This window comes from Peromyscus eremicus, chromosome 17 (assembly GCF_949786415.1).
Source record: "Peromyscus eremicus chromosome 17, PerEre_H2_v1, whole genome shotgun sequence".
NCBI lineage: Eukaryota > Metazoa > Chordata > Mammalia > Rodentia > Cricetidae > Peromyscus > Peromyscus eremicus.
In genome coordinates, this window is record NC_081433.1 from 58255864 (window position 1) to 58280044 (window position 24181).

The window sequence follows — 24181 nt, forward strand, 5'->3', positions numbered from 1 at the left end:
CACCTACCAGTACCACAAGGAACAGAGGACTCTGGGGAGGTACTATGGGAATGAGGATGTATGTAGAAGACTTTTCTGGAGGACACGAATGGAAAACAAAGCTGGGTTAAGGGAATCATGTGGAGTGACATGGAAAGCAGTAGCAGTCACCCTGCCTGTGGTAAAGGGCAGTGAGGAACTGGCCCACTGTACACACCAGGCGCTCCAGACTTTATATCCTAAGCTATGTGCTGGACTTTCTGCTTATCTCTGCTGCTGTGTCCCTATGCAGCTGTGTAGCCACCGCCTGCTGAGGCTACCCGTACAGTGTGGACTCAGAGCAACAAAGACCCAAACAGAAGCAGACTGAGAAGACTTGTCCTCCCTCAGGAGTCACCATGGAAGAGGGTAGTGGCATACCTCTGCAACTGAGCGATCTCCTGGCTAATGTCATCCAGCTCCTTTACACCAGTGAACTCTCCTGACCCAAGAGCACTTGAGCTATCCTAGGATCAAAAGTCAGACAGAGTCACAGGGAGCCAGCAGCCCACATCTCTGCTACAGCAAGGGACCAAAGTGCTGGCCACTGGCCTGAAAACACTCCAGGTGGCCCAGTCACAGTATGCCCCACCCCATCCCCAACCTGTGCTTGGGGACTGAGGGCTGTGGGGCTCTTGGGGCACCAGCGCCACCTTCTGGTGGGTGGCAGAAACAACAGAAACAAGGGTGTCTGGTTACTCACTGGAATAGGAGTGCCTCTCTCCGAGGGTGGCACCATGTCTGGCGAGAGGACTTGAGGAGGGTCGATGCCTTTACTGACCTTCTGCTGAATGAAATACATAGCTAGCGCGAATTGCTCTTTGCTTAACTTCCCCGTTTGTCTTGTATCAGCCAGGGCCCTGGGAGAGACGTGGGATGCAATTACACACCACAGCTGCATGTACCACCTACCCCGAGCAAGCCCGCTTACCAAGCCCACCAGGACCAGAGCAAGCCCCGGGCACTGCCTCCATGTTTCCCCCAGTGCTGATGAGCACCTACCCAAGGCTGATCACAGGCCTCACAGTGTGGGAATGAGGCTTTGGCCTACTGAGCTGAGAGGCGTCTGGTCTCAGAAAGGACACTCCCTCCCCCCACCCCTGCCAACACACACACCTCCAGCTGGCTGTAAGGGTCAAGGCTTTCTTGGTTCATCTTGTGCAAGGTACTGAAGAGATGCAGTTGCCCATAATCCCCTGTGCAGATGGGGCAGGGCTACACTCTCACTCCTGTTTAATCTACAGATCTGGAGGTTGTGTGAGTCAGTGGGGACAAGAGCTGCACTGTGGAGGCCTGGAGACACTCCCTGCCCACAGCGTCTGTGCCACCAGAAGCTTGCCTCTGGCCTCTCTGCCCAGTGTGGAACAAGAGAGAACAGGAGTGCCCAGACTTGAGCTGGCAGTGAATGGCCTCGTGAGGGACAAACACTTCCACTTCTGGTGATCGATGCAGCTGCTGTTCAAATGCAGTCGTTTGCCAGAGGCAGGGCACACGGTCTCCAAGTGCCCGCTCTGGCAGCAGCTACTTGCAGAGCATTGGGGAAGAAGAGCAGGCTCGGGCTGCTGTCGGCGGCGCCTCCATTACTTGAGTGCGGCAGCTCAGCTCTGAAGGAGCCGGCGTCCTGCCTGAGGAGGCAACTCTGTGGCCACTGCCCCTTCGTTGGCTCTGCTCCCTGCCCGGCTAGGATTATTCAAGATGGTTCTTTGTGGCCATCAGGTGACGGGCTCAGTTTCCCTGCTACAGTCAGGAAGTCACTCAAGGCCCTGGCCCTGGACAAGCTGACAATGCCTTGGGCCAGGGCAGCCACAGAAGCCCCATTCTGAGATGGCAGAGGGAGGATGAAGGTGGCTCCTCCACCCAGCACCAAGTGTTACACAGTAGCCACCATCTAACCAGAACAGCTATGACTGCTTGCAGGAGGACCCTGAGAGCAAGCCTGATGGCTCCTGACTGTCCATGTGCCGGCTGATTTTGTAAACTTTACACAGCCTAGACACATCTGGGAAGATGACTCTTGAGAAAATGCCTCCATCAGATTGGCCTGTAGGCAGCTCTGTGCGGGCATTTTCTTGATTAATGACTGATATGGGGGAGGGAGGCTCACTGTGGGTGGTGCCAACCCTTGGCAGGTGGTCCTGAGCTGTATAAGGAGGCTGAGCAAGCCATGAGGCGCAAGCCAGTAAGCAGCACTCCTCCATGGCCTCTGCATCAGTTCCTGCCTCCAGGTTCCTGCTCAAGTTCCTGCCTGACTTCCCTCAGTGATGGACTGTTATCTGGAAATGTAAGCAAAAATAAACCATGTCCACATTGCTTTTGGTCACAGTGTTTTATCACAGCAATAGAAACCCTAACTAAATCAGTCCTCCATAGGGGGACAGGGTGGGGAGGGTCACTGGACCCTCATCTATACCTCCCAACCACTGTATGTAATTCTGCTCTAATCTCACATAGCCTGTGGTCTCAGGAGGTTCCAGGATCCACTGAGTGTGGAAAGTTAACTGAAGGGGACTCCATCAATGCAGCTGTGGGGGTCATCAGCCTCTCTGGAGTCGCCCCCCCCCCCCCATCTCTTGTAAAAAGCATCTCACCTATGAACTGCAAGCCCTATCAACTCCCTGGTGCCCCACTGGACTTCAGTGGTATGTATTTGGTTTGTCCTTGGTGCCCCATGCGGGGAAGGGTGTTACATCTCCCCAGGAAAGGATTCCCACAGCACTGAGGAACAAAACAGGGTAGGACTCCCTACCCTCCTCCCTGTTGAAAGCAGATGCTGCCCTTCCAAGTGGGACCTCACTGGAACTGTCAAGGCCCTCTTTGGTTTACCCAAGTGGCAGGCAGAATGACTATCACGAGTGGCTGAGGCAAGGTAAGGCTTGTGGAGGGATTGTGCCAATAGAACTCTCCAATCAGGCTGACTCGACCTCCCTGTACACGGACACCTAGGAAACTGGAGCCCTCCCTCCCGCCTGCCCGCTTCCCCGCCTCTCAGAGCCACCTCCACCGCAGCTTCCGTTCTTACCAAATGTGTGCCAGAAGGTTCTGTGTGAGGCCTGAGTGCATGAAGATCTCCTTCACTTCCTGGCCACTCACATAGCCATCGAGGTCCAGGTCCGTCTTCAAGAAGATCTCATCAAAGCGCATCTTATCTGCCACAGGCACCACCCAGGCCACTGGTGGCTGAAAGATGTTACAACGGTGATTTACTTACCTGTGAGCCCTGTCCCACCCCGAGGCTCTACTTACAGGGCTCTCACAGATAGTGTCAGATCCATCCAGCTCAGGTCCCAGAACCCTTGCCAGGGGCAGCAAGGGAATAAAGAAAAAGGATGGACACAAAGACAGTGTACAGGGAAGTTCAAGTCGCATGAGGTTCTCTGCTGCTACCACAACTGCTACCTCTGAATCCAGAACCACAGCATGGGTATGGGTGTATGGGTATGTGTGTAAGCTACCGTCTCAGGCTAGAAACAAGCAGGAAGAAACTGCAGCTGCTAGTCTCTGCACACACTGACAGTTTCTGTTGTTTTGATTTTTAATATAATTATCCCTCAGCTCTGGTGAGGCTGAGGCAGGAAAATTACGATTTCCAGGCCAACCTGGGCTACATATAGTGAGACCCTGTCTTTAATGGGCACCAGACATATTTATCTGCTAGTGACTGCTCTGTGCTGTACAGCCATGCCCTCCCTACACAGCCTCTGTTGGCCCCAAGAGGCCTATCAGTACATGCCAGCTACTGAACCTCATGGATGCCAAAACTCTCAATGCTTTCTCAATGCGTACACAGACCCTACACACATCCTCCCAAACACTTTCCCCATCTTAACATGACTAAAAATGCCTAACTCGATGTCACAGCTGTGTGCAGTACACTATTTCTCTGTCCTAAATGCTCATCTTGCCAAACGATGTCCTCTGCCAGGAAGCCTTCCCAGCATCCAGACCATAAGCCTCTGTTCTTTATAAATGACCTTGGCTGTGGGATTCAGTTACAGTGACAGGATGCTGCCTTTGAGTTAAGGGGCTGCAGCAGGCTGGTGTCTGGAGCCAGAGAGTAGAGGAAAGGTAACAGGCATCAGACAAGCTGAACTGAACTGACAAGGCAGACGGGCTTCTCAACAGATGGGTCCCAAGAAACTAAGACTCTAGGATGGAGAAGGTCCTGTGTGCAGTACCAACAAAATAAAACTCTGCCTAAGTGCTGGGGCCAGGCATACTATGTGAGTGTATTAGTGATAAGTGAAGGAGGGCACACTTGAGGCTAGAAGGTACCACACTGCACCCAGGCCACCAGGGCACGGAACTAGGAGGGCACTGGAGCCCCTCCTGTGGTGGCATGATGCCCTGAGGGATCATGACTATGGGTCCCAGAAAACGCCTATTTTCATGACAAATGCCCCATCTTAGGTTAAAAAAAAAAAAAAGAAAAAAGAAAAAAAGAAAGAGAAAAAAAAAAAAAAAACTGGCCTGGTGAGAAATCTGGAGGTAACCGGGGATGCCTGAGGCTGTGCCAGATAATTTGGCCTCAGCTGCTTCCTTCCCAGCCAAACACCTACCCAGGCCTCTGCTCACAACAGCTCTCTCTTGGCAAGGGCTCACTGGTGAGCTGGAGTGGCTAAACAAGTGTCCAGCTCCTACTGCCCTGGCCTCCTCTTGTTCTAGAGCGCACGAAGTATTCTAATTCAGCCCAGCCATGGCTGCTTTTCTAATGGCTTCTTGTCATTTCAGCTCAGATGTCACCTTGCTGGGACCCTTCCAGCTGGCTTATCTATGGAGGGGTCCAACCCGATTCCTTGCACTTCTTCAGTTTACCAATTTGCTTATTGTACATGTGAGAACAGAAGATTGTTGTATGACACTGTGAAACACTGAGCACTCTGATGACATTCTTGAGTGTGGCTGCAAAAAGACACGAGGAAGCCCGGCGGTGGTGGCACATGCCTTTAGTCCCAGCATCCGAGAGGCAGAGCCAGGTGGATCTCTGTGAGTTCAAGGCCAGCCTGGGCTACAAAGTGAGTTCCAGGACAGGCTCCAAAGCTACACAGAAAAACCCTGTCTCGAAAAACAAAACAAACAAACAAACAAAAAAAGACACCAGAAGTGGAAAAGCTGGGGGCGTGACTCAGGGGTGGAGCCTAGAATCCCCCAGTGAGGGGCTGGGGGCGTGGCTCAGGGGTGGAGCCCCGCCTAGAATCCTCCAGTGAGGGGCTGGGAGGTGGCTCAGCGGCAGGATGCTTGCCTGGCATATGTAAGACCTAAGTTCCATTCCCAGAACTGTAGGAGCATGTTGTGTGCACATACATGAAATAATAAAGGAAAGGGAGAGCAGTGAACACTGGGCTAGGGGATACTCAGGGGGTTGAGCTTAACTCCATCCACCCCCATACCTAACATCAAGTGGCCTCGGGAGTTGTGACTGCTGAGTTCCCAGTGATGATGCCGTCCATCCTCCCAATGGTCTCTGAAATGCTAGGGCAGCACCATGTCCTACAAGTTCTCCGACAAGGAGCCTCCCAGGTTACTGAGCACTTACCTTCCCCACTAATCCCAGAGAGAGCACACTGACCTCATCTGCCCTTGTTGCTGTCATTCTCACGTTCTGATAAAGGGTAAGGTGTTGTCCACCTGCCTGCCCAAATTCATCCTCAAAACACAAAAGGGGCCAGAGACATGGCTCTGTGGGTAAAGGTGCTTCCCACCAAGCCTGACAACCCGTGTTTGATCTCCACAGTCCACGTGGAGGAAGAAGAGAACCGACTCCTGCAAGCTGTCCTGACCAACACGCCTGCTGTGGCACACTCTCCTGTGTGTGTGTGTGTGCCCACTGAGTGCCCTGGATGCCCCAGAATGTTCCAGGGGGACTGTGCAGACTGGAGGAGGGCTCTGCGTGACATCAATCAGAGGCCATGCCACATGTCTGGCCAAGTGTAAGCTTAAGGAAGGGACGACTGAGCTGAGGAACACGGCCTCCTGACCTGGGCGGGGATGGAAGCCAAGAAGAGAGGGTTGGGGCTGAGGACTAAGCCACAGCTGGGCAGGGATAGGAAGAGGGCACCTAGGGGTGTGTGTGTGTGGGGGGGGGGGGTTGAAAAAGGGTACTATGGTCACCCCACATACCCACAGGTTCTGCACCCACCCCAGGAAAAATACTGCCAGGTACTTATTTGTCATCCTAGAATTCAGGAGCTGAGGCAGGGGAATGGAGGCTTCTGGAGCAGCTTGGGGTACACAGCAAGCTGCTGTCTCAAAATGAGAGAAGAAGAAGAGCGCCTACAGAGTTCAACACCAACAGGTGTCTTTCTCATTGTTCACCAAGTAACTCTGTGCACTAAGCATGTGGGCAGCATTGTCCCCCACATCAGTCCACGCACACTGAAGATGGGGACAGCGTGGCAGCCACAGCAGCCTCTAAATGGTCAGAGAAACCAAGGGGCCAGGGCTGGGCACTGGATCAGTTTTGATTGAGACTGATTGCTGCATAATCCTGAGGATGGCAGTACTGATCCCAAAATGACGTAGCAAGCATCCTGCAACTCCTGCTCCAAGGGGGTCAAAGACAGGGAGATCACTGGGGTTCGTGGCTGCCGGCATAGGCAGGAAACAAGAGCCCCAGGTCTGGAAGAGATCCTGCCTCAAAGGAATTCAGTGAAAGAGGAGGACATCTGATAGCCTCTTCTGCTCTCCAAACAAAGATGTGTGCACATACTTGTACAAATGCATGCACATAAACACATAAACACACACATAAACAAATAAACAAACAAATAAATAGGTGCATAAATAAATAAATAAATAAATGGGTGGATGGATGGGTGGATGAATGAATGAATATAAATAAATGAGTCTTTTCTCCCCCACACCCTTCTTCCTGAGTTAAAATCTTGGCTCTTTCTTCACCTTTTTAAATTTATGTATGTATGTATGTATGTATGTATGTATGTATGTATGTATTTATTTATTTATTTATTTATTTCCAGGCAGGGTTTCTCTGTGTAGCCCTAGCTATTCTGGAATTCTCTTTGTAGACCAGGCTGGCCTCAAACTCAGAGATCTGCCTGCCTCTGCCTCCCAAGTGCTGGGATTAAAGGCTTATGCCATGCAAGCCACCACCGCCCATTAATAATTTATTTTTAATTGGTGTTTTGCCTGCAGGTATGTCTGTATGAGGGCACTGGATCTCCTGGAACGGGAGTTACAGACAGCTATGAGCTGCCAAGTGGGTCTTTTCTCTTAATGTGGTGAGTCTAGGGGCACACATAGGCTCTGTGCAGACACTGTATCACTTCGATGAGGACTTGACATTGGTGAGCACTGGTACCCTGGGGCTCCTGGAGCTCAAGCTCCACAGACACCAGGGAACAATTTCACTTACCTGCAAGTGAGCAAGAAAGCTCATTCTGAATCCTTCTAACAATTCTTCTAGGTTACTTATTTATTTTATTACTGCCTATGCATCACATACATAAGTACAGACTGCTGTGGGCTGCCATATGGGTACTGAGAATTGAACCTGGAAGAACAGTCAGTGCTCCCATCCACTAAACCATCCCTCCAGCCCAATACTTCTAGTAAATTTTTTAGAAAACTGGATCAAAGTTTTCTCCTTTTTGCTGTCAAGAAATGGTGCAGAACAGAACCAGGAACACTGACCTGAGTCTGCTTGACGCTGTGCTTTGGGGACAGGCTGCCTGTGCTGTTGAGGCTGCTGACGCTGCCATGGGATGGCGTGGAGCGGAGGCTGTCTTTGGGTGGGGGGCTGGCAGGCAGGACAGGCACAGCACCTGCAAACACCGTCTTCTTCTTCTTGGAGGGTGGGATGAGGGATGGGGGCAGGACAGAGGGCACTGGCTCCTTCTCCAAGGCGCGGTACACCAAGTGCATGGCCTGTGGTGCCAATGAGAAGAGAAGGGAACTGAGGGAGCAGGGGCCACATAACAGAAAAGAGTCTCATGCAGTCTTGGAGCCATGGGGACCCCAAGAAGCTCCAAGGAATCCGCAGCTTCTTGAGACATGTTGAGTTTAGGTGAGTGAAGTGAGCATAGATGGCAGCCATCCAGACACCACACAGCCAGTTCTGAGGGTTCCTTGCCAAGATTTGAGTTACCTGTGGTCTGAAATGTTAGGTAGGAAATCCCAGAAACAAAGAAAACCACATTCATAACACGTCTATTATAGCACATTGCCATGACTGTTTTGAGACAGATGTCTCACGTTTCCCAGGCGGGCCTCACGCTCACTAAAGAGTTGAGGAAGACTTTAAACAACTCATCTTCCTGCCGTGGTCACCTCCAGAGTGCTGAGATTGCAGGCATGAGCCACCACCCCTGAGTTATGTGGCACAGGACGAACCCAGGGCTTTGTGCATGCTTGACAAGCACTCTACTCACTGAGCTACAGCGTCAGTCTTTGTTGCAATTACTTTATTACAATCGCTATTAATCTATTACCAATGAAAACACCGTAACAGCCAAGAACAGACAGGAAAAGTGAAGTACCTGTATGTAACAGACTTGGCTGAGTACACCAGGCACTTGCAGCTCTGTCAGCATGCAGTATGACCACCAAGCCCCAGGGCTTATGATTTCCAAATTTCTGAAATCTGGAGATGCACAGACCCCCAAGAGGAGCTTCTACTTCAAAATACTCAGGAGATACAGAGTATGACCCCAGAGGGGACAGAGAGAGGACAGGCAGGGGGAGCAGGGGATACGTTCTAAATCGTGTCTATGTATTTATTTATTTATTTTGAGGCAAAGTCTTGATATGAAGCCCAGGTTGGACCTGAATCCCAATCCTCCTGCCTCAGTCTTCTGGGTACTGGGATGACAGGCACACACTGGCAATATCACAGATTTTGAAGATTTATTTTTATATCTATGAGTGTTTTGCCTATGTGTCTGTGCAGTGCCCATGGAGGCCAGAAGAGGGCATTAGATCTCCTGTAACTGGAGTTATAGATTGTTGTGAGCTTCCATGTGTGAGGTGGAAATCAAACCCGGTCCTCTGCAGTGCTCTTAAGCCCTAAGACATCTCTCCAGGACCAGTATCACAGACTTTAAAGTCTATTTTAAAATGTAACTGGAAGTCCGGGTGCTGTACATGCCTATAATTATAGAACTAGGGAGATAGAGACAGGAGAATCAGGAGTTCCGACCAGCTTCAAGCCTGGCAGTGGTGGTGCATGCCTTTGATCCTACCACTGAGGAGGCAGAGGCAGGCAGATCTGTGTTTGAGGCCAGCCTAGTCCACAGAGTGAGTTCCAGGACAGCCAGGACTACACAGAGAAACCCTGTCTCTGTGTAAAAACAAACACAACACACAAAAACAAACAAAAAAGGCCAGCTTCAATTATCTGAGACCCTGTTTCAAAATAAATAAATAAATAAATAAATCACAAAAATAAAAGCACTATGTTTGCAATTTATCTCTTTGAAAACGATCCAAGGGAAAAAATTCGTGTGTGTGTGTGGGGGGGGGGGGGGGATAAGGAAGAGACAGAGAAGAGCAGGAGGAAGGATGGTGAAGCAGGCACTGTAAGGTCATACTGGATCAGTGATGACGACTCTGGACTCTCCTGACCCCTGAACTTTTTCTAAGTATTGGGAGATGTCAAAATAGATACTTTTAAACTAAAGACACAAAAGACTCCCTTACCCACCCCATGAGGCCTCAGCAAGGTAGGAACAGGACACAGAGAACTTACCACAGCAAACTCATCTCGGTCCAGATGTCCATCCTTGTCAATGTCACTGAGGTCCCAGACCTGCAGGGGCCAGACAGATCCGTAAACCCAGCACAAGTAACATCTGAGTCAATAGTAAATAAGGCCAGGCAATCAGAGGCACTTAAAGAGCTGTATATCTGTCTTCCCACACACCTACACACATATGTACATACACACACACACACACACACACACACACACACGCGCGCGCGCGCGCGAGAAGAAAAGGAAAAGCATTTAAGAACTAGTTTGTGGGGCTGGAGAGATGGCTCAGAGGTTAAGAGCACTGGCTATTCTTCCAGAGGTCCTGAGTTCAATTCCCAGCAACCACATGGTGGCTCACAACCATCTGTAATGAGATCTGGCGCCCTCTTCTGGCCTGAAGGGATATATGCAAGCAGAACACTGTATACATAATAAATCAATAAGTTTTTTTTTTAAAAAAAGAAAAAGAACTAGTTTATGACAAGAGGCTGAGGCAGGAGGATTGGAATCTCAGGGCCTGTCTCGAGTACATAGAGAGTTCCAAGCTCAGAGCCTATCTGTGAGGGTCTGACCAGAGATGCCCCCCATAGGCTCACATATTTGAATGCTTAGCCCTCAGTTGGTGAACTGTTAAGGATTAGGAGGTGTGGTCTTGGAAGAGTTGTGTCACTTCAAAAGCCCACACCAGGTCAGATCCAATCTTTCCTTGCATCTCCACTTGTGGATCAGATGTAGCTCTCGGCTACTTCTCCAGCATCACGTCTGCCTGCCTGCCTGCCGCCATGCTTCCTGTCATGACGACCATGGTCTAACCCTCTGAAACTGTAAGCCAGCCCCAATTAAACTACTTCTTTTATAAAAACTGCTGTGGTCATAGTATCTCTTCACAGTAACAGAATACTAAGTTCCTACAGAAATCAAAACAAACAATAATCCTGACACCCTGCAGCTCTCTGAGGGAGCTGAGGGCCAATACTGAGACCCACATCCTTCCTACAGTAGCATGCTCACTGTGCTGACGAAGGCCAGGATGAAAACCACATCCCAGGAAACGCTTTCAACTGAAATCTGAATCAAACTGGGGTCACTGCAGCGCTCGTAAGCCATAAGACAGCTCTCCAGCCCCAGTATCAGAGATTTTTAAAGTCTATTTTAAAATGTAACTGGAAATGTTGCACGTGCCTATAATTCTAGAACCTGGGAGATAGAAGCACATCTAATGGGCATTAGGAAATGGTCTCTGAGAACCTCTAAGGACAATGTTTGTTGTTTTTAGGCTCTGTTGAAGGCCAGGGCCTTGGGCTCTGGTTGAACAACCACGGTCCCTCTGTAGAAAGGCCCCACAGAGACAATAAGCTTGCCTGGCCCACATACACCAGGAAGCAGGCTGCCAGGATGAAGACTTAAGCCACATCCATCTAGAGGAATTATGCCTGCAGTGGGAGATCTGGAGCCAAACACTTCGTATTAATATGAATACATCTGAGGTTCATTTTTGTTGAGGGGCTCCTGATACAGGGTCCTGCCATACAGACTGGGATGGCCTCAAACTCATGATCCTCCTACCTCAGCCTCTTGGAATTATAGGTGTGCATGGCCACAGCCACCGAAACTGAGACTTTTAAACAAACAAACAAATAGGAATGCACTATGGAGGTAGATTCGGGGTTTAAGGTTACCCCTAGCCAATATGGGAGATAGGAGACCCCATGATAAAATCAAAAAAGGGATAACTAAAACTATTTCTAAACCTGTGACAGAGCTGAAAGTGCCTTCACCTTGAGACTGACAGGCCAAAGGCCACTGTAATGGCTCAGCAGGTAAAGGTGCCTGCCGCAAAGCCTGAAAGCTCAGGTCAATTTCCCAGGTAGAAGGAGAGAACCAGATCTTGCAAGTTGTCCTCCGACCTTCACAGATACACAGTGGTATGCACACATACTATGTACATGCACACACTAAAAGTTCTAAAAGTTTTTAAATGTAGGTAGCACAGTGGCACACACCTTTATCCTAGCATTTGGGAGGCAGAGGCAGGAAGATTTCTATGAATTCAAGGTCAATATTGTCTACATAATGAGTTCCAAGCCAACCACAGCAGCACAATGAAACCTTATCTCAAAAAAAAAAAAAAAAATTTTTTTTTTCAATGTAACTTGTTCTTTAAAGCTGAGTGTGGCAGCGTGTACTTATAATCCCAGTACTGGGGTGGCAGAGACAGGGTAATGCCTGGACTCTTAGCCAGCCAGCTCATCAGCTTAGTACATTCTAGGACCAGTGAGAGACAAAAGAAAAGGGGATTTGGTGCTGGGCTTGGAGCAGGCTCTGCTGTCACAGGGACAAGTAGCCATCACCCGTCTGCCCCTGCCTCTTGTCGTAAGTAGATGGATGCCAGCATCTTCCCAGGAGCAGAAGAGCAGTCCTGCTCCTCCAACTACAGAAAAGGCAGACACACACAAGACGGGGGGTACGGTGTTCCGCGGGAGAAGAAAGGTGACCGTTAACGGACAGACATGCTGCGGTACAGGGTGGGAAAGCACGCAGCCGCTTACCCTGCCCAGCACATCCAGAGGTAGTTTCGAGTTCATGAGGACTGGCTTGACCTTGTCTCCAGAGAGCAGACCATTGACTGGCAGAAGGCTTTCAAAGATGCCATCAAACTTTGCCTTCTCCTCCACCTACCAGGAACAAAGGAGCTGGGATGAACAGAGCACACAGTTCAAATCCAAACCCAGACTTGTCTACACAGAGCTCAACTGTACCAGAGGGTGCGACATATCCTAGAGCAAGCCCAGCTGCCTGAGTTTCCAGGGAGAACTTATGGCCTGGGGGGACAGCTCCCTGGCACCATGGCCTAGGGGCCACAGTGAGCAGAAGAGAAGCTGGTCCACATCTTGTTCTGCCGAATGGCAAAAGGAGCCTAGCCAGCATGGCAACGCCTTTGCAGTGTCTCAAGGAACCTCATTAGATGTTTAGTTTGGGAGCAAACATGGCCAAATCAACCTCCAGTGGGGCCAATGGCACACACCTCTCATTCCAGCACTCAAGATGGAGCTAGGATAGAGGGCTTGAGGCCAGCCTGTACTACATGGGAAGACCCTGTCTCAAATGTCAACTTCAAGAGCACAAGTCTTACTTCTCACAATCCAAAATAAACTGTGATGGGGCTCAGTACAGTGAATCCTTGGGTTCTAATTGCACCACTAAGAAAAAAAGGTTTTGAAAAGGTGCTGTGGTTCAGTGGGTAGAGTGCCCATACAGCAAACACAAAAGAGTCCCCAGGCTCTATCCCCAGCACTGTATAAACCACAGGCCCCACCTGCAATCCCAGCTCTGAGAAGGTGAAGGTGAGGGTTCAAGGTCATTCTTGGCTACATTGAGGTTTGAAGTCAGACTGGGCTATGGAGACCCTGTGTTAGAGAAACAACTAGACAGGGCTAAGGGCAGTTTGGTGGCAAAGCCCTTGCCTGAGAAGCTCAAGGTCTGTCCAAGTTCAAAAGAGACAGAGAGCAGGATCAAGAAGGAAGGAAGAAGTACAGGGAAGAGGGTCTGCTTCCCATTCTCTGAGAGCATCCACAGCCCACACTCAGCTGCAGAACCAACTCTGGCTTACCAGAGGAGTCACTTAGGTTTTGCAAATACGTATCTCAAATTTTAATGTATTTATTGTGTATACACTTGTGTGTGCAAGCACACACACTGTGGCAGTCAGGAAATTTGAGAGAGTCAGCTCTCCTTCCATCACGTGGGTTCCAGGACCATCACACTTGACAACAAGTGCCTTTATTCACTGAGCCATCTCACCAGCCCCATCTTTTTCTTTTTCTTTTTTTTTTTTTTTTTTTTGATTTTTCGAGACAGGGTTTCTCTGTGTAGCTTTGCACCTTTCCTGGGACTCACTTGGTAGCCCAGGCTGGCCTCGAACTCACAGAGATCCGCCTGGCTCTGCCTCCCAGGTGCTGGGATTAAAGGCGTGCGCCACCACCACCCGGCCATCTTTTTCTTTTTTGAGACAGGTTCTCCCTATGTGACCCACACCAGCCTTGAACATGTGATCTGTCCCCCAGCCTCAGGTTCCTGAATGTTGAGATGACAAGCATGTGTCACTGTGATAAAACACTACGATAGATGTTGGTAGCAGAGAGTGGGGTATTGTTTTAACAGCCTGACCATGCTTCTTGTTGATGGAATGTGGACTTTGGGATTTGGATCAGGAAAGCAGTGGAATGCTTTAAGGTGGGCTCAATGGGCCATACTAGTAGAACCACGGAAGACGTGGTACTGAGGGGGATTTGAACTGTAGGGGCCTGGCTCAAGAGGTTTCAGAAGAGAAGAATGTTAGTATATGGCCTAGAGACCATTCTTGTGATACTTTGGGGAGGAAAGTGACTGCTTTTTGCCCTTGTCCAAAAAAATCTACCTTAAGCTAAATTTAAAAGCTTGGATTAATGGTGTCAGCAGAGGAGATTTCAGGGCAGCCCAGTATTGACTCTGTCCTATGGTTATTAGTGGTCACTCTCTCTTTTTTCTTTTTGGTTTTTCAAAACAGGGTTTGTCTGGGTAGCCCTGGCTATCTTAGAATTCACTCTGTAGACCAGGCTGGTCTTGAACTCACAGAACTCTACCTGCCTCTGCCTCCAGAATGCTGGAATTAAAGGTGTGTGTCACCACTGCCCAGCGCAGCTTTCTGATTTTTTACTTGCCCTGGGACAGTCATAGGACCCTTTCTCTTCTCTCATCAAGGCAAATATAAATGGTTCAAATTCCTGGAAAACTTTCATACAATATTATAGGACCAGCCTTGTATCACAGGGGCCCAGAGGAGACACCACCAGTGGTGCAGGAATGAATCTAGATGCACGGAGCTCTTTTGTCCCACTCGTTTATTCCTCCGCCACCATCATTCTGCCATCGTAACTCCTCCCGCTTCTATCGGGACTGGTCTATATCTTTCCCAAGACAGCAACATCTTCATGTGTACAATACAACATAAGAATTGCAAGGTCCCCACCAGAAGCTTCCTGGCAACTTCATTTGCAACCCCCAAAAGGGGGAGAGAATAAAGGTGGAGTTAGATAGGAGCTGGAATAAATCAGAGAAGGAATTTATGTGCCAGGAACATATCCTTACTGTGGTTAGGTGAAAACGTTATGAGTCTATCATAAATGTGCTCCAACTATAAACTTACAGGTGATAGGGTAAAGAAATCTATAAGTCACTAAAAATAAAACTGCTGTTTTTCACTGCTACCAGTTTTCTGACAGGGTGGGAGGAGCACTGATAGCTAGTCAATCTGCATCACAGCTTGAAGCACTTGGTGAGAGGAAACCCCTCTGATCTAAGAAGGTGCTCTGGGGCAGTGGAAGATCTGAACTTGATTTGCACAGTAAACAAAGCTATGCATCTAGTAGCCTGTTAGTCTCCTAGGCTCAGCAGGGGAGTTAGTACCTAGTGGGACAGTGTCTGAGAAGCTTAGCTGTTTGCCAGATGGTTGGGAAGTACTTGGACACACAAGAATTTCATAGCAGAAGACAGCTGAAATATTAAAAACTGGGTAACACCAAATATTCATAATAAATGGCTTGCCTTTTGACAGACCCTTGGCCGGTCAAAGTATAGCTTTAATACACAGCTGAATCTCTATATTCTTGGGGCCCACAAGAGGAAATGAACTGTTGTTTCACGAAAGAACAGGACATGTCCAGGATAGGGGCAAGAAGTAGATCTATGTTCCAGCCTCTGCCTCCCAAGTGCTAGGATTAAAGGTGTGGGCCACCACAGCCTGGCTATTAGCAGTCACTCTTCCGCAGAGCTGAGCAAGGACAATCACAAAAGGTCCAGTGTGAGGAGAAGAGCATCAGAGTGTGATGGAGCAGTCCAGTGCTCGGGAGATCCTAAATGAAATGGAGTGGGGGCTTCAAGGTGAGACCCCAAGTAGCTAAACTTCCAACTTGTGAAGAGGAATTAAGAAAATTTTAGGGCCAGGCACAGTGGTGCACATCTTTAATCCTAGCACTGAGAGGCAGAGGTAGGTGGATCTCTGAGTTCGAAGCCAATTTGGTCGTCAGAGCAAGTTTCAGGACAGCAAAGTTTAGGCACTGAAGGAAACCCTTGAAAACAGAAAACTGGTAAAATTTTGAACAAGGGAGTGGGGTGGGGGGATGTTCCAGCCTCAGCAAGCAGCAGAACTTGGCAGCGTCAGCCACATGGTTCTGGCGTTAGAGACAAGGACAGAAGAAAGAAGTTATGGAATCTCCCTCCACGACTAACGAAAGCCATTGAGGCCAGGCATGTATCAGAGGTGTCCCTGCATGGATGCTCAAAGAGGTCATTGTGTGAAGCTGTGAAGGTGAAGTCTGAGTTGCCTTGGAGAACCCAAGATGTTAGCGATGCCAGAGTTAAGGGATACCTGCTGAGGAGAGCTGCTAACAGGGAGAGAGAGAAGTGTCAACAAAGCTGAATGGAGGTGGAGATCTGAAGAGCACTTTGACATCAGTCATGGAGGTACAGAGTTTGCTCAACTGGTTTGGGGCTTGCTTTTGTCCAGTATTTCCTCATTATGCTCCCTTCCCTGTGCTTTTGAATAGCAATGTATATCCTGTGCCACTGTATGCTGGAAGTATGTAATCTGCTTTTCATTTTTATTTTACAGAGGGTTACAGCTAAGAGACTGCCATGAAGCCGTGTGTGGTGGCAACAACCTTTAATCCCAGCACTCAGGAGGCAGCAGAAGCAGGCGGATCTCTGAGTTCGAAGCCAGCCTGGACTACAGAGTGAGTTTCAGGACAGTCAGGGCTACACAGAGAAAAGCCTGTCTCAAAAAAGAGAGATTGCCATGAGTCTCAGAAGAGACTTTGTACTTTCAAACGGTATGGAGACTGTGATAGACTGGGGACTTTTGAAGTTGGACTGAAGGTGTATGGCTAAAAGACTATGGGGGCCAGGGAGTGGAATGTGGTGGTTTGAATGAGAATGGCCCCCAAAGGCTCACAGATTTAAAGGCTTGGTCACTAACAAGTGGCACTATTAGGAATTGTGGCCTTGTTGGAGTAGGTGTGGCCTTGTTGGAAGAAGTGTGTCACTGTGGATGGGCTTTGAGGTTTCAAAAGCCCAAGCCAGGCCCAGTGGCACGCCCCCATCTCTCCCTCCCTCTCGCTGCCTGTGGATACAGATATAGAATTCTCAGTTCCTCTCCAGCACCATGTCTGCCTGCTCGTCACCATGTTTCCTGCCATGCTAATAAACAGACTAAACCTCTGAAACTGTAAGCAAGCCCCAATTAAATGCTTTCCTTTGTAAGAGCCGGTGTGGTCACGGTGTCTCTTCACAGCAATAGGACACGGACTAAGACAGCCACCATGCTTGTTTTTCCTTCCTAGAGGCAGGACCACATTGCCCTCTGCATGGAAAAGGAACACCTAAAGTGCTAGGTGAGGCTTTTTACAGAGCAGTAGGCACCTCACAAAGGGAAGAATGGCCTCAGGGAGCTGGCTGGAAGGCTGCATAGGCAGTGTGTCTCTTCTCTATCCTGAAGAACCAATACAAGCAACACAGCCCCAGATGCGCCCTGAGAACACAGGAATTAACTGCAACCTCAGGTCCTTAGTTCCTTGCTCCTAGACATAGCCGCTAGCTATGGTGAGAGAATTTGATAATCGATTTTTCAAGCCTAGTGCTGTGGCTTGCCTGCCATCCCCATGCTGGGGAGGTAGAGGCAGAGGATTAGGAATTGGAAGCTGCTTTAGCTACAAGTTAGCTTGACGTCAGCCTAGGTGACATAAGACCCTTTCTCAATTAGCAAAAAACAAAACAAAACGAGGGTTGGAGAAATGACTCAGAGTTTAATGCAGCCAAGTGCAGTTCCCAATGCCTAAATTAGGAGGTAACTCCAGCTCCTGGGGATCCCACCCCCATCTTTGGCCTCCAAGGGAAAACATACCCACCCATAGACATACAAATAATTAAAAATAAAATAAAATCTTAAAAACAATATTAAAACAGATATGACCCTCAGATTCTGTGGAGACATACAGATGGCAAAGGTGCTCCAGAATGTTCCAAATGATATACATGGCTAGCGCATCAACTATGGCACTGTCCCCTCACTTACCCGCACAGCCCAGTGAGTCTCTGTAGACGGCTGTGTGGCCATCAGTGGGCTGCTGGTGTCATGCTGAGGAAAAAAAGGACGAGATCACATGTGCAAACACAACCAAAATAATCTCATTCCAAAGTGGGATGGTCACTGAATGGGGAATGAGCTAGGACCCCACAGCTCCCTCCCAGGTGTAGGCCCACAGGTGCACACACAAATCCATGACCCTTCACAGCTGCGCTGTTCCCAACAGTCAAAGGTGCAGGAGACACCACAGAGCTCAGCAGACAGACAGGTATGCAGTGCCTAGCCACAGTCACAACAGCAAAGTATCCTGATCTGGGTAGACTGAGTGCAAGGCGCACACACAAGACTCCACTGAGAGCAACATCAGAAAAAGACAACTCTGCACAGAAAAAAAGATGGGTGGCTACCAAGGACTGGGAGACGGAGAATCAGAGAGTAAGACGGGCCCAGTATCTTCCTTTACGGGGTGAGAACTAGAACTCAGGCTGATATGTAAGTGCTACCCAACTGAGCATTTTATTTACTTTGTTTTCAAGACAGGGTTTCTCTGTGTAGCCCTGACTGTCTGGAACTAGCTCTGTTGACCAGGCTGGCCTTGAACTCAGAGATTCGCCTGCCTCCGCCTCCCGAGTGCTGGGATTAAAGGTGTGAGCCACTATGCCTAGCTGAACTGTGCACTTAAAAAAATGGTAAATTTTATGGTATATGTATTTCACCTTAACTAAAACACGGAAAAACAAGAGAAAACATGGAGATGTCACTCACACATATACTCGCACACACACAGTACCAAGAGAGTATGATGGCTTGCACACTCACAAACTTCGGTGGTGGCATGGTGAGGCTCAGATTGCTCAAGGTGACTTCATGGCCACTCTGTGCACAGGCCACCAATCTCAGCGCAACATAGAAACCCTGTGGACCCAGAAAGAGGTGGCGTTAACCCTGTAAGGCAGGACAGGACAGCTCTCATTTCCACTGTGATGACCACAGACACCACAGTAGGCAGCCAGTAGTAAATACTGAGCATTAAAAAGATTCAAGTAGGGGCTGGAGAGATGGCTCAGAGGTTAAGAGCACTGGCTGCTCTTCCAGAGGACCTGGGTTCACTTCCCAGCACCCACATGGCAGCTTACAACTGTCTGTAACTCCAGTTTCAGGGGATCTGACACCCTCACACCAACGCATATAAAATAAAGTTAAATAAATTATTTAAAAAAAAAAGATTCAAGTAAAGGGATTTCCCAAAGGCAACGAGATGCTTGAGCAGTCCATACACTTACAGTGACTGATGGGTCAAAAATACACACAGCCTATGTTGTTGTCTGGTTTTGTGAGGTAGGGGTGGGGCCTGAAGCTTCAGGAATACCAGGCAAGCACTTTTCTCCCAAGCTGTACTTCAGCCCAGGTATTGGATTTAAAACAAATTTTTTTTTTAAAGAAACTACTAGTATTTATTTGGGAGGAGGGTCACGTGCACCCAGTGCGGACGTCAGCCCTCTCCTCCCACCACGTGGTTCAGGGACTGAACTCAGGTCATCCGGCTTGTCAGCAAGGACCTTCTTTCACCAGAGGGACTGTCTCACTGACCTCCTTTTTTCTTTTTTAATACTCAGTTTTGATACTTTTTGTTGTTGTTGTCTTGTTTTTTGAAACAGTTTCTCTGTGTAGCACTGGCTGTCCTGGAACTTGCTCTGTAGACCAGGCTGCCCTCAAACTCAAAGACCCGCCTGCCTCTGCCTCCCGAGTGCTGGGACTAAAGGTGTGCACCACCACAGCCCTGATAGTTTTGCTATTAATTATGAGTGTGTGCACACAAGTGTGGGTGCACCCACAGAGGCCAGAGGCATCAGATTCCTGGAACTGGAGGTACAGATGGCTGTAAGCAGCCTTGTGGGTACTGGGAACTGAACTCAGTTCCCTGCAGGAACAGTAAGCACTCTTAACCATTGAGCCTTTTCTCCGGCCTCCTTTTTTGAAACAGGTTCTTACTATGCAGCTGAGTCTGAAGGGGGACTCTCAATCCTCCTGCCTCAGCCTCCTGAGTGCCAGCATGACCTGTGTTCTGTGATGAGCCATCAACTTGACACAACTAAAATCGGATGAGAAAGAGCCTTGATCAAGGAACTGCCTCCATCAGACGGGCCTGTGGATGTGTCTACGGAGCATTTTAATTAATGATTCACAAAGACAGTGCCATCCCTGGGCTGGTAGTCCTAAATTCTATATATGGAGCAAGCCAGGGAAGCAAGCCAGCAAGCACTGATCCTCGATGGCCTCTGCTTCAGTTCCTGCCTCCAGGTTCCTGCCTGGAGTTCCTGGTTTCCCTCAGTGATGGACTGTAATCTGTAAATCAAGTAACCCTTCCTCTCCAGGTGCTTTTGGTCAGTTTTATCAGACAGAAGCAGGGGCAAATATGTACCCCACAGCGGAGCTTCTCTGCTGGCATAAGAACATGGGGAGAGCTACGCCTTTCATGGGGATGTCCACAGAAACTGTGCAGAAACACATGGTGTCAGAGGGAAGCTGGAAACGGGGCAGGATGGTGGCCAGACGAACCAAATCAGGTCCCTGAGCTCCTTCACTAAGCGGCTGAGCAACCCCAACCACAAGGAAGGGAGGTACCAGTGGCTGGTGGTCGGTGGCCAGCAGATGGACAGGCTTGAGGCCTTAGGATACAGAACAGCCTCAGACAGTGCCTGGGGGAGGAGCTGGGGAACTCACCTGCACCCAGGCCCTGTGAGCACAGCACGGTAAAGCCTGCTGTAAAGCTCCCACAGCCAACACTGCGGGACAAACACAACCCCATTCATAATATTTCTGAAGAGCATAGAGCCCAGGGCTCCAAGGGGAAGCCTAAGAGTGTCAGGGCTGACTGGCACACATGCCTCCATGGTAGAGGGCACCAGGAAATGGCCAGCCTGACTGCAGGCCCTGGTTAATGCTGTGACCACAGCAATCTGACACAGCATTGGAATTGTGTGACTGAGCATCCCTGGGGAGAGCTGGCTATAAATATGGGCTAGAAGGGGTGTATGGGAACCCATTAAACTGTGTTTGATATCTTTACAGAATTCTAAAATTACTTTGATACAGATTAGTCTTTAGGCTGTAAGACATGGCTCTGTGGTTAAGAGCACATGCTGTTCATGCAGAGAACCAGAGTTCAGTTCCCAGCACCCCATCAGGTAGCTCCCTCACCCCACCTCCAGGGAATCTGGCACCTTTTTCTGACCTCCATGGGCCACATATACATAAACAAATTTTTTTTCTGGTCCCCCTACCCCTGTGGGTTTTTTTTGTTTTGAGACCAAGTCTCACTGTGTAGCCTTGGGTAGCCTGGCTCTCCATATGTAGACTAGGCTGGCCACAAACTCACAGAGATCTATCCATCTGCCTCTGTTGCCTGAATATTGGTTTTAAAGGTATGGGCCACCATACACAGTACAATTTATTTAAATTATTTTAAATCTTTAAAACGCTTCAATCACTGGTAAGTTCACTGTGATGTTTGGGGTTTTTTTTTGTTTTGTTTAAAGGTGGGTATGTAGGTGTGTGTATGTATACATGTAGGTATGAGTGGGTGCTCTGAGAGGCCAGAAGAGGGCATTGGATCCCTTGGAGCTGGAGTTATAGGTGGTTGTAAGCTGCCAAATGTGGGTGCTGGGACCTGAACTCAGTTCCAGCTGAGTCCTCTCTCAGTCCCCTTGGTATTTAGTTTTGATTGTCAACCTGACACAATGGGAACTACCCAAGAAGGAAGTCTCAATGAGGAGCTGCTTCAATTAGGCTGGCTTGTGATGGGTTCCCAGGTTAAATGAGATGGGAAAGTGTACCCTCCATGTGGGCACACCACCCCTGGGCTAGACCCCAGGCTGAGTGAAAGGAGACAGCATTTGGTCCCTGTGCTCCTGACTAGATGTGACCAGCTGCTTCAGGTTCCTGCTGCCTTAACTTGCCCCAAGTGGCTGTGCCTGGAACTGGGAGCCACAGGTGGCCCTTCATCAGAGCTGCTTCTGTCAGGGCGATTTATCACAGCAGCAGGTAAAGAAGCTGAGACAGTCTCGAGACAGTCAAGGGCATGTCACTGAGTCAGGGGTTGGCATACTTACAGACCTGCACTCCAAAGTGAGAGTTCCTCACTTGAGCCTGGCAGCTGTGTGTGGATGATAGCAGCCAGTGGAAGAAAAGTACAAGTTACCCAGCCTCAGGGGTGCCCAGCCCCTCCCCTGCTCTGTGTGTGCATATATACCTGTTTGTCCAAGAACCCTTTACCTTCGGGGTCCGCCAAGTCCCATATCTGTGGAGACATAAAAGTGCCCGTAAGTGTGACTGTCACTCACCAGCCAAGTTGGATGGAACAGGAGTCACAATCAACCGTTTCTCTGCCATGGGCACTGGGGCCAATAGCCCTGCCAGGCACACAGCCATTTGGTGGTAGGGCCCAAAAGAACCCCCTATGCCCACTTAGCTCCCTATTCAGTCATTACATGGCAATGTAAGCCCAGAGCTATCGAGACATCAAAAGCCTCTGGTCCAGTCTGCTGCTTACACCTTGAAGGTGACCACCATCTGAGACTGACCAGGCTGACTTCAAACTCCAGAGATCCATAGCCCTCTGCCTCCAGAGTGCTGGGAGTAAAGGAAAGCTCACCATGCCTCACATTATAACTTTGGTTTGTCTTTTCAAAGACAGGTCATACTATGTAGCCCAGGCTGTCCTGGAACTCATGATCCTTCCGGAGTTGTGATCTTAGCCTCTCAAGTGCTAGGATGGCATAGAAAGTCAGCTCTAAAGGAAAAAGAAATCAGGCCTTCAGATCCACCAGCTACAGCAAAGAAACCCAGGATGTTCTGGCCCTGCCCAGGAGGGTCTACACAGTTGGCTTTCATTTCAGGAGTGCAGCAGACCACGCTTCATCTTCCCTACCTTCCCCAGGATGATGTCAGAGGCCCCGACTTCTTCAGAAACAGCGCAGCCTCACTGGCCCCAACTCTTCCTGTGTAGGCAGGGTCCACCTGCAACAGGACAGCAAGAATTGACACAACACTTAAAGATGCAGAAGTATCAGCGCCGTCCCCATGTATGTCCACAGGAGTCGACACCACCACTTACAGACGCCATGGCCATGTGTTCCAAGGTCAACTACAAAGATGACGGGAGGCTGGGTGCAATTCAGTGGCTGATCTGCTCTGCATGTAAGAGGCTCTGGGTTCCACCCCCAGCACCAACACACACATGCACACATGAGTACATACAAAACACATAAAAAGGCACTAGTGGGCTGGAGAGATGGTCAGTGGGCAAAGGCTCCTCCCATCAAGCCTGATGGCCTGAATTTGATCTCTGGGACCCACATGGTAAAGGAGAGAACTGGCCCTGAGAGCTGTGCCCTGACTGCCACAGGCATACCACGGCACAGGTGAACACGTGCACACCTACACAGCACAGTAAATTAAATGTAAAAAGATGCACTTAGACATACCTGCTTGTAGTAAGATTCATATAATGGATTTCCACTGGAATCTGAACAAAACAGAAGAGTCAGAAAGTGGTCACAAGTACACAAAAGCACCCTCCTGTCTTGGTCTTTTTCCTCTTCAGGTGCTGTCCAGGCTGGTCTCTAGTTGTTTTGTTTCATTTTTGTTGGGACAAGGCACAACTAGAGAGCCTTGGCTGGCCTTAAACTCCTGGTGATCCTCCTGACTCTGGCTCTTGAGTGCTGATATTACTGGCAGGAACTGCCGCACCTAGCCCCAAACTCCTCCTGAACTCTCCTAGGGTCAAGTGGTCTCCTGCCTTAGCCTCCTAAGTGGAGGTGACAATACTCAATGTTTCACCATCACTAAAATACACCCCGGTTCTGGTAAAAATGTATGTACCTGACAGCCAGAGCAATGCCAAACCCCACACAGAAACTTGCCTAGGGAGAGGCAGTGATGGGCCTCCTTCCTCACCCTGTGTGTTGGTGGAGTTTCTGTATGTGACCCTGAGTCACCATAATGCACTTGGCTGTTTTCAAGTCCTCACCCATCTTGTCCTCTACCAGCTGCCTGACAAGTGACAGCACAGAGATTCATGCTGCAGGCATCCTCCAGGATGCACACAACCACACGCTGAAAGCATCCACTCCCTCTGTGTGAGAAGCCAAGAGTCCTCCACTCAGCACCAAGGACACCCCTCGTTCAGCCCAGGACTCTAACTCTAAGGTCACCTGTCAGGCTCCAGCCACACTACCTCCCTCCCTCACTGGCCTCAACAGGATGTCCCTCTATGGAGAGGAAGAAGTCATCTAGGGGAGCAAACTACCTCAGTGGGGAAGTAAGCAGCCACT

The 24181-nt window shown here is 49.3% G+C and overlaps 1 protein-coding gene across 1 annotated transcript in view; it reads right to left on the bottom strand.

Moving 5' to 3' along the window:
* The window catches only part of Eps15l1 (epidermal growth factor receptor pathway substrate 15 like 1), a 67024-nt gene extending 43143 nt beyond the window's left edge, over nt 1-23881 (bottom strand). Inside the window, 13 exon segments of the mRNA XM_059244480.1 lie at nt 400-485; nt 722-878; nt 3038-3195; nt 7669-7902; nt 9722-9781; nt 12277-12402; nt 17835-17897; nt 18666-18761; nt 22099-22146; nt 22777-22799; nt 22802-22865; nt 23333-23373; nt 23878-23881. Coding sequence (XP_059100463.1) covers nt 400-485; nt 722-878; nt 3038-3195; nt 7669-7902; nt 9722-9781; nt 12277-12402; nt 17835-17897; nt 18666-18761; nt 22099-22146; nt 22777-22799; nt 22802-22865; nt 23333-23373; nt 23878-23881 — 1160 coding nt within the window.
* Between the last annotated feature and the right edge of the window lie 300 nt (nt 23882-24181).